This window comes from Alligator sinensis, unplaced genomic scaffold (genome assembly GCF_000455745.1).
Source record: "Alligator sinensis unplaced genomic scaffold, ASM45574v1 scaffold1567_1, whole genome shotgun sequence".
Taxonomy (NCBI): Eukaryota; Metazoa; Chordata; order Crocodylia; family Alligatoridae; genus Alligator; species Alligator sinensis.
The window spans coordinates 203634-214138 of NW_005842646.1; the positions used below are offsets into that span (position 1 = coordinate 203634).

Consider the following 10505-nt stretch of genomic DNA (forward strand, 5'->3'; position numbering starts at 1 on the left):
TCAAGGATTTGGAGAGTTTTCTTAACGTGCCTCAAACATGGGCCTAGGCAGACAAGGTTCCTTGGGTGAATTTGATATCTTTTATTAGGCCAACCCAAATGGTTGGAGAATAGTTATTAAGCAAGCTTTCGGGTTCAAAAACCCTTCGTCAGGCTAAGGAAGCTTCAGACAGGACACACGGGAAACAGGATTTTCTTTGCTACCAAAAAGGCCTGGAATTCCTAAAATAAAATAGCTCATAAAGGCCAGAATGGGGTTTTTTTTCCCATTCGGGCACTGATTAAAGCGTTTTGATCTTTCAGCTTCACGACTGCATGACGTTCCCGTAGACATGAAGTGGGAACAACCTTGTCTGATCTTAATTACACCAGTCTGAACCTGGAAAATCCATCGATGGTGAAAGAGGTAATCAGGATTTGCGCTGGCACGGCTGACATCAAAGTCTGGACCTATTAGTGTTAAGTCTCTGGCTAAGAGTTAAGATCTCAGCGAACTGAAATCGTACAAAAGGGCTGAATATCCAATTTTCTTAACTCTAGCAAAAAGCAGATTATTTGTGTAATCAGATTTGTGGCATCGAGTATCACAAAGCACTGTTCCTTATTGGTTTTAAAAGGAGGATTGCATTGCTATTAGCCTGGCTTGACCAGGATCAGACCAAAAAGCGGCTCGTGGGAATACGTGGTTCTGAAGCAACACAGGGTAGAAAGATGCAGTCTAGCTCTGTGGTTTTAAGTGTTGAATGATCATGCTCAAATGAGAATTTATGTTCTGCAAGAAAAATCATCTGCATCTACAGAGGGAAAGACCTTTATTTATCCAGGATTTCAATAACAAATTGAGAGAGAATTCATTGCTTCATATCAACCTGACAATTAATAATTTGGATAGAAAGGGTATAGGTTGTAGCCGTGTTCATTTAAGGACATAAGCAGACAAGGCTCTTTGTGTAAATGTGATACCTTTTATTAAACCAGCTCAAAGAGAGAAAAATGGCAAAGGAGAATTTTTCTAACTATTTGAGTTGGTCTAATAAAAGATATCACATTTACCCAAAGAACCTCGTCTGCCTAATTTGATAGAATTCACTTTTCTTCTTAATCTACCTGATGGGAGACTCGCTCTGGAAAAACACAAGTCTGATCGTTCGGACAGCAGCTCCCAACGCAGGACAGCATCTTCATCCAAAGCAGCATGTAAGTACGTGCTTAACTTTGGGAGCTTGCTTAAGTCCCACTGAAACAAATACTCCAAAGCCCACGGGCCCAGAGGAGGCCGGTCAATTAGATTTAAGAACATGCCTCATGTGTGAAACGGTTGCTTAATAGCCCTTTTGAATAGAAGTGGATTTTAAGGCTATTTTTCAACCTAAATTATTGTGTGAAAAATTTTGCCCAGCTCTATCCTGGCTTTGGCAGCGTAGGATGAGACCTGAAATGCCAACAAAGCTGTCCAAGTGCATGCGTCTCTCCTAGTCTACTGTAATAAGCCAGGTTGGGTATTCACAATGCTAAAGCAGCTGGCACCGGAGCAGAATGTGCTGAGGATCATCATACGCTTTTGGGAACTGGAAGAGCTAGTTTCTTCCTGGCCTGCTTATCAGAAACACTTTGGTTTCTTGACTAAAGTACGTGCCCTACATAAGCTACCTCCCAAGCAGATACTGGCCAGATGAACAGCAGAAGGGTCCAAGGGTTATTGCACTAGACACCCACATTCAATCCCCCCCTTTGCCACGTTGTTCCTTGTGTGTCCTTAGCTCTCCAGCTGTAAAATGAAGATAAGAGCATTGCCCTGTCCAAGAAAGGATGGTGTGAACTACGCAAGTACAATGATGGGCACCCAAGAGAGGTACCAAAGTCAAAGTCAGAGACAGCCAAAATACAACCAGGCAGACTCTGAAAGGCTGAAGCACTGCGTCCCGTGAAAAGACGGTGAATTAAGTCAACTCTTCCAACCTGCTCTTGGCACTCCCGTTCCAACATTCGTCCTCGTTGACGCTGCCGGCAGCCATCTTCTCGTCGTTACAAATGTTGCCGGGCAGAGAGGACCAAAACTTTTTGGCCTGCTTCAGCTTTTCCTTTACATCAGTGACCTAATAATAAAAACAAGAAAGCAGAACATCAAAGCTCATCCCTGCAAAGGAAGCTGGAAATGGAGTTATATCACAATAGCGACGTGCAGGCCAGAACCTCAATGCACGCAGGTTGGCATCGTCACATCAGACTCAACAGCCTCTGGGCTTGTTTGGGTTTATTTTATTATTTCAATATAGAATGAAACCCAGATTTTCAAGAAGTCTCTCTTTCAGAAGGGAAGCCAGTAAAACAAGCACTTACCTGGAAAGCAAGTGCTGATTTAGATCCTGTCTAGACCTGTAAGTAGATTATATCCTTTCAAGAGTTTCAGATCCCTGCGATTTCCCCCCACTGCTTTAACGGTGACAAAATGGAAAACAGGCAGACTGCCGTGCACGTGTGTACACACACGCAGACATGCACACCCTTTCTTCTTAATTCATTTAAAACCTTCACCTGGAAAAGCTACCTTTTAGGCCTGCCAAAGCTAACCATGGGGGTGACAAAGCACATTATGTGCATTATGAACAGAGCTTGTTCTGTACCAATTCGACAGGTCAACACGCACTCACCAGCCTATCTAAACTCGTGCCAGCAGCTGTAGTCGGCCGCTCCTCTGGATTGTAGGGTCTAAAGCGAGCGCTGAAACCGCTCTCAGAAACCGAGCGAGAGGTCCGGCCTTGGGCCAGTGTTTTTGGCTGCCCACATCCTTGGAAAACCTATGTAATTTAATGAAGTCGCTTTAGAAAACAGGCATTCAAACAAGACCTTCCCTTACGTTTCTTATCCAAATACCATCAATCAAACACAACTGCGCCATGCAAAAATAATAAAACAGTGCTAAAAACACAAGAAAAGCATTTAAGGCGACATTTTCCATTAGCGGAGATGAATATCATGTGCTGGAGAAATAAAAACAGGATTTTCTCTTTAAGCCACATTGACGTTCTACCTTCTGAGACACTTGCATGCTGTTCTCCTGCATGTTCATGATGGCGTCGGAAATTTTCACGTCAATCGGGTCCATGACTGACTCGATGTTAAAAGGGCCCTCCAGCCTCTCGGCCACCATCAACATGGAATCTAACGTGGAAAGAGGCAGACGCAAAGTGTTTTAATGGAGGAAAAGCAAGCACGGCACACGGCAAGTACAAATAGCGGCCCATTGAAAGCAAAGTCTCCAGTTAAAGAAACCCTCTCCCCAGCTGTCTTTTAGCGTATCGCTCTTAAAAAGGCAACCCAACATTGCATTTTGAGACTCCGTGCCATCGCACTTGGACAAGCGCGTGTTTCGCGCTGTCAAGAAATTTGTTCGAAGGAATCTCGCTCATCGGTTGGTCAGCTGCCGGCAAGGATTAGAGACCTATCGTAGCTGCCGAAAACAGAGGGGACGACACGCGAGTGCAGGAGCGAGCCGTTGAAATGCCGCTGCTGATCGGCACATGTCTTGAGGAAACGTGCTCTACGCCCAGGCTTTTCGATCTTATTTCAGCAAGTAAAAGTAAAGGGATGCAGATGAAAGCTTAGGCCCGAATGTTAGAAACACTTAATGCAAACTACATGCAGCAAAATCTATATTTGATCAGAGAAAACAATCACAGTTTTCTCTAATGCACTTCTCTAACACAATCCAACAACAACTACCCGCATTAGAATAAACCTCTATTTATAACAATGGGCTTTTATCTTCCCGTTACACAATAAATAATTTTCGGCGTTAGGACAAAAATATTGGCTTGCTTATTATTCATCCCGAAGGAAGACGGCAGACAAGACTGCCTGGAACTACAAAACTGAAGTTTGGGACTTTTGATAAAAAGGAAGGATTTTGCACGCACAAGGAATCAAAGGTTTCTGCTCCCTGGCTTGCACCCTTTGCAACAAGGATGCTACATGAGACCACAGCCAAAAGCTTGGGACTAACGGTCTGCTTTCCTGTATCACTCAGGGCAAGGAGATGAAAAAAGACGGATGGCGGCTGTCACCGCACCATCATTCCCCGATGCACATGTATTTGTCAAATACAACATTAAATGTGTCCGCTAGCTAGGGCATCTCCATCATTCAGGCAGTTATTATTGGCAGGAAGTTTTTCTTCATGTTCAACATATATATTTCCATTCAAATCCTCCTGTAACACACATGCCCAGTGTCCCTTATACCATGCTAGGGCCATCAGTCACCTCCCTCTTCGGTGTTTACGCACTTCAAATATTTGCAGATTGATGTTACCGAACAGGCGGCTGTTAGCCGCGCTGAAGCATCGCTAACTCCAAGTCAGCCCCTCCATCCCAGTCGTTTCTGCTGCCCTTTCCCATCTCCTTTCCTCATTTTGTCAGAAGACGGTCACAAACCTGCAATTTTGTCAACGATTTGCGTTGAACCCGTAGGGTTTGGGCATTATGCAGGAGGTCAGACTCCACGACTGCAATGGTCCCTAACAAAAAAGGCCGTGCAAGATTTCCCTCTCAACACCGATGATACGGCTGTTCACTCCCATTACACAGCAATGGGCGTTTCACATTCAAACAATTAATTTCTGCTGAATTCAAGTACTTCTCAGGGAACGTAGTCCCTTTATCAGGGGCAGAAAACTTCTGTGCTTTTATATTGGTGCTTAAAGGCCTATAAAGAGATCCCATTTATTAAACAGGTTTTAGCCTTGCTCAACTTGCCCTACAAACTATGAAACCATGAAGACTTTTTGGCATCACTCTGTTTAAAATAAAAATCCCGGTATAAGTAAGATACCTGTACATTTTAAAAAGAACCATTGTAGAGGAAATGTTTCAGCCCCATAAGCCCAATTCTTCAAAATACAAATAAATCTGTAGAGGTCTTTTCTGGGGGTTGGCTGACTGAATAGGCAATAGCTAACACAGCTCAGGAATCCTCTCCAAGGGGTTGCTATTAGAGTTTGGTGCGCACGGTTAATTTAAACTGCAATTAACTTCAACCTTGACAATCGTGCACCATTCAGGAGCGGGTTCTCTCTGTCTCTCTCAGTTCAGCCACAGTGCTAATATTTAAGCAGTCAAATCTGGGGAGAGCTACAATTTATAGGAAACAGAAATGTCCACGCATGTGCACAAACACACACACGCATGCACACACCCACCATTAATGCCAGAGCTGCTACAATCTATAGGAAATGCAAACACATACATGCAAAGACTGCTAACACGCACATACATGCACACTATTAATGCCAGAGCTCCTACAACTTATAGGAAGTGCAAACACATAGATGCAAAGAGTGCTAATCATGCACACACACATGCACGCACACACAGAGCATTAATGCCAGAGCAACTATAATTTATAGGACATGCAAACACATACTGGCAAAGACTGCTCACATACCCACCCACAAACACACCCACACACAGCATTAAGGCCAGGACTGTTACAATCCATAGGAAATGCAAACACATACATGTAAAGACTGCTAATTACACACAAACACACAGCATTAATGCCAGAGCTGCTACAATCTATAGGGAATGCAAATACATACATGCAAAGACTGCTAGCGCACGCACACACACGCCAGAGCTCCTACAACCTGTAGGAAGTAAAACACATATATGCAGAATGCTAATCACACACACACACACACACACACACACACACACAAAAGAGCATTAATGCCAGAGCTGCTATAATCTATAGGAAATGCAAATACATACATGCAAAGGCTGCTAATAAGACATTCACTCACACACACACACACCCACCCACCCCTGTTAAGGCCAGTCCACTACAATCTATAGGAAATGCAAATACATACATGCAAAGGCTGCTAATAAGACATTCACTCACACACACACACACACACACACACACACACACACACACACACCCACCCACCCCTGTTAAGGCCAGTCCACTACAATCTATAGGAAATGCAAACACACACATGCAAAGACAGCTAATACATCCCCCCACCAGCACACAGCATTAATGCCAGTACTCCTGCAATCTATAGGAAATGAAAACACATGCACACACAGTGTTAATGCGCACGCACACACACACACACAGACAGACACAGACACAGATGGCAATAATGACAGAGCTCCTGCAACAGCATGGCTGGAATTCAGGCATCAGGGACTGCAAACAGGTCTCAACTAAATGCATTTTTTCCCCCCAAAAAGGTAATAACAAATGAAACAAAGAGTCTTAGACTGTATTGTGGTGGGCTCCAATAAAGTGATGCTTCAAATCTCTGAGTAATGACTGCTAGCATGAATATACCATTGTGCCGGAGGAGAGAAAAATGCTTTTGATGTGCTAGCAAATGGAGACTTTTGTAAACAAGTGGAGCACAACTTAAATGTGTTCATCACTGTCAACGCTTTTGGGGGGTTGCAGGCACCATAAAGAGCATCCCGTCGTAATTTGGAGGACGCCGCTCGCTTCAGATAAAAATATTATGAATGGGCAGATAATAAACACGCATCGTGTATAGTTTTTAACAAGAAAATCATTCCATTTTGTAACTACTTAATTCTCCGAGTGGCCAGGAAAGGCCCCAGATCAATAAAGTGTTTGTGAAAGACTGAAAGGAAACATAAACCCCAATTCTTCTGGCTGTTTGGCGTCTTTGTAAACTTTGAGCCGGGCAGGCCATACACAAGAGCATGGGAATGTAGAGCGAATTGGGGCCTTTGTTACTTATGGTGCCATGGCGTTACATGTATCACAGCGAAGGAATGCAGCCTCCGCTTTGACTGCTGATATAGAAAATGCATTCGGCCTCCAGCAGAGCTGCCAAAGCTGGCTATAAAAGATAAGGAAAGTAATAATTGGCCTTGGAGAATATATTCAACTGTAGCTCTTCAGTAGCAGTGATAGATCCTGACAAGAAGCACTAAACCACATAAACTTTCATTAAAATAAAAAATTTAAAAAAAGAAGGAGAGAAAGAAAGAAAGGAAGAGAGAAACCTGTATCTAGGCCACAGTGTTATTTGGGGGATATCCGAGTCGTTCCTACCTCCTGCTAGGAACTGGCTAGTGTCCTGCCAGCAATCATAACTAACAGTAAATTCTCTCTGGCAGCAACATTTGACATGAATAAAGCTGGCTAGGAGTCAAAATAACGGTATGTGATAGGGAACGAGTTGCACCTACCCGTAATTCATTGCAAAAAGGGGGGTGGGGAGAAGCAGCCTTCTGAGAAAGCTTCCCCTGGTTCAAAATCAATCAGGGCTCATAGTAAAGGCGATCTCTTTTATTAAAACCAACAAGATTTTTGCACACAAAAAAAAAAAAAAAAAAAAATTATTTAATTGCAAAGGACTTGTTGGTCTAATAAAAGAGATCATCTCTACTCTGAGTCCGGAGTGCCTTTTCCTCTAGACCAACACGGCTACAACCTGGTTCAAAATCAGGGATATTTATGAATGAGTGCGCGACGTGCCCCACAAAAGGGCGGCAGGGTGCAAAACGCAGCACGGACCTCCGCTTTACGGCAAAGCCCACGCTTCCTCTCCGCACGGCGGAGACAGGAGTGAATTGAAAAAACATATCGCTCCATCCCTTAAAGAGCCTTTTCCTCCTGCATAAATTTGTGCTTGCTACTGGCATTGAGATGACCCACAGCAACAAAGCAGCCTGCTCTTGCTCAGGAAAGCAATTCTTTTGCATTGTGCCACCAATAATCAGAAACCCACATCTTCAGCTTCACTGTCTGACTTGAAGAACAAAAGGCAGTTCTCAGACTTAACCCCACGATTTAAAGGGGGGGAGGGCCTTGACCATTCATTAACAATAGTCATTTAAAAAAAGAGAGAAAAAAGGAGCTCCTGGCACACAAAGTAGGACTAGAGCGATGTACACTGAGACCGAATTTTACCATCTAAGAGTAAATTAAACCCTTGTGGAAAAAAAAGAAAAAAAATCATGAAAAGGCATTGGAGATCAGCATTGTTCATTCAGGCTGGGGGGGGGTTTCCAGCAGCTTATTTGTAGCAAAGTATGCCCCTGTCTAATTGCTGCATAACTGCGCCAAGAATACATTTGGGAAGTCATTTAAAAGGTGGTTAGTTGACAGAAGAGATTATAATAAACCTTGTAGGAAACACGTTCCAACATCGTATCAGGTTTTCCCAAAAAGGCTCTACCTTGGACTGCACACACGTGGAGGCCTGATCCTGGGAGGATGTCTACCAGAGCTTCAGCCTCAGCTCCTGGACGGTCCTACCGACTGCCAAGGGACTACGCGCCCACGTGAGTTAGGTATGCAAGTATTGGGCAAACAAAGATAAGCAGAGGGAAGGAGACGTGCAATTAAAGCGCATGCAAAAATAAGCCCTGCCGTCGTTAAAAAATGGTCTCTAAAATTCTGGTTTTGTTAAGCATGCAGATAGGAAAAGGGCAGCAAAGGCAGCCCATCATCTGAAGTCCTCTCATACTTCAATATTCAATACACAGGGGACATGTCTACAGGCTAGCACACTAATATGTGCCCCCAACCCCAGTAAATCCTCTGTTATTTTCTGTATAGTTTGTGTTGCAAAACTGGAAAATTAAGATTGAAGGCAAATCAAATTCCCAGCATTTGCTCAATTATTCCGTTTGCGAGTGCTTAGAAGTAGTCAACTCCTAACGGAAAATATTCACACAGATCCATTAAAATGTGGCATTTTGCCTCTTGATTAATGAATCCTTTCTGTTTCTGCAGCAAACAAGATAATTTAAAATTTGTCTACAGAGAGCACATCTTAATGTTTTCAAAGTCTGCCTTCTGCAGCAAAAGTAACCAACCCAGAAACAAGCAACACAAAGAGTTTTGGCAGTAAATGCATTTGCAAGCATAACATCAAATACTTAAGCAGTGAGTGGGCAGATAACATTTGGGGATGGGGGGTGGGGATTATTTGGGGAGAAATGACACTTCCAATCTGTTTATTTTGTCTTGTGTAATAATTGGGATTTTTGTATGCAAATCCCGAAGACTCTCGTTCGTCTAACGTGGCTCGCCGCCTCTCCCCGACTTTACTTTTTAGTTGCATACAACCTATAGCAATTAGCTATTTGTGCTTTTGTCTGTTTTCTGGGATTATGCTTTCCCTTTCATGGGATTCCTCTTTTCTACTTGGACTAGATGTCTGCATGTCTTCCAGCTTTCAGCTATTTCAGCTACCATTGTGGCTGAAATAATGTTCTCAGGAGAGAGTGTCAGTGTTCTTGAGGATCTCTCTGAAGCCTAATTTAATGTTGCACTTGCAAATAGTGTTAAAGTGGTAATTAGCTCCCTCCATGAAACATGCAGGCGAAACCTTCCTCTGAAAACACCGTGCATATATCCAGTTAATGTGGACAATTAAGCAAAAAAATGTGTGTTTAGAAGAACGGGGCATAACTATAGCTTTTAAATGAAAATCTGGCTTAAAATATTAAAATATGCCAATTACCAGACACTTCCTTTTTTCCCCTACATATACAACCTAATGAGTGGGAAATCTTTCCTATGCAAATACGTCTTCAAATGTCTCATTGCTATAGAAATGCACCGGTGCCTTCTCAATGGTGCAGTATACTTCACATCTGTGCTTTAATCTGCATTATAAGGAGAGAGGTGCTTGTCCCTAAGGAAGTGTCTGACAAATAAATCCAGAGTCCTCTTGAAAACATGCTCTAAGCATTAGCATTTGGGGGGCGGGATAATATCAGTTATATCCAGAAACGGCAAAGGCACATCACCACCAAAATCCGTCCCAAAATGAGATATGACATTGCAAACTCAATTTGACAGGACGAACAAAGAGGCCCATAAACATGGAGATGAACAGCCAGAGATCGAGTTGCAAGACGGCGCAGACCTGGTCTGCTCTGAAGCTCGGTGCATATCCATCACCTTTGCCAGCCTTCAACTCTTATCAGAGAAAACAGGACTGGAAGAGACCTCGTGAGGTCTTCTTGCACAGGCCCTTGTCTCAAGGCAGGATCAGGAACTCCCTGGAAGGAATGAGTCTTTAGGAAAGACAGGAGTGTGATTAGGAAGGTGGGGAAGGGCAGCCCAAAGATAAGGGGAGCCACAAAAAGAAAGTGCCTCTATGCTTTGCAAAGGGAGTGGTTATGCAGCTGCCATAGAAAAGGGACAGAGCAGATGCTTTAGAGAAGATGCATTATAAGGAGGGGAAGCTGCAGTCAAACAGGGGAAAGCGGGTTACAGTCTCTCACCTACGGGTGCAAAACAGCGAGCCTTGTTAAGCACATCCGGGGGGTGAGAAGTCTTGGGAGACTGCACATCTCCATCACAAAACACATTGCTTTGTGGCAGAATTTCTCTTTTAGACCCGTCTTGGGCCATAAACACCGCTCCTGGATAGCACGCCAGGTCCAGGCTCCCCCCCCACAGCCAAACAGAAGTATAGACAGGACTGCATGTAGACGGGAGGACCCAGACCGGAAGAGC

The 10505-nt window shown here is 43.7% G+C and overlaps 1 protein-coding gene across 3 annotated transcripts in view; it reads right to left on the bottom strand.

Annotated features, from left to right (window-relative positions):
* GPC4 (glypican 4) overlaps positions 1–10505 on the bottom strand; it is a 93116-nt gene that overhangs the window by 1716 nt on the left and 80895 nt on the right. For all 3 annotated transcript variants that reach the window (XM_025215464.1, XM_006033625.3, XM_025215463.1), the window contains exons 5-7: positions 3031–3161; positions 2651–2797; positions 1959–2095 (exon numbers count right to left, since the gene is read on the bottom strand). In XM_025215464.1, the coding sequence (XP_025071249.1) occupies positions 1959–2095; positions 2651–2797; positions 3031–3161 (415 nt within the window). The remainder of the gene's footprint in view (positions 1–1958; positions 2096–2650; positions 2798–3030; positions 3162–10505) is intronic.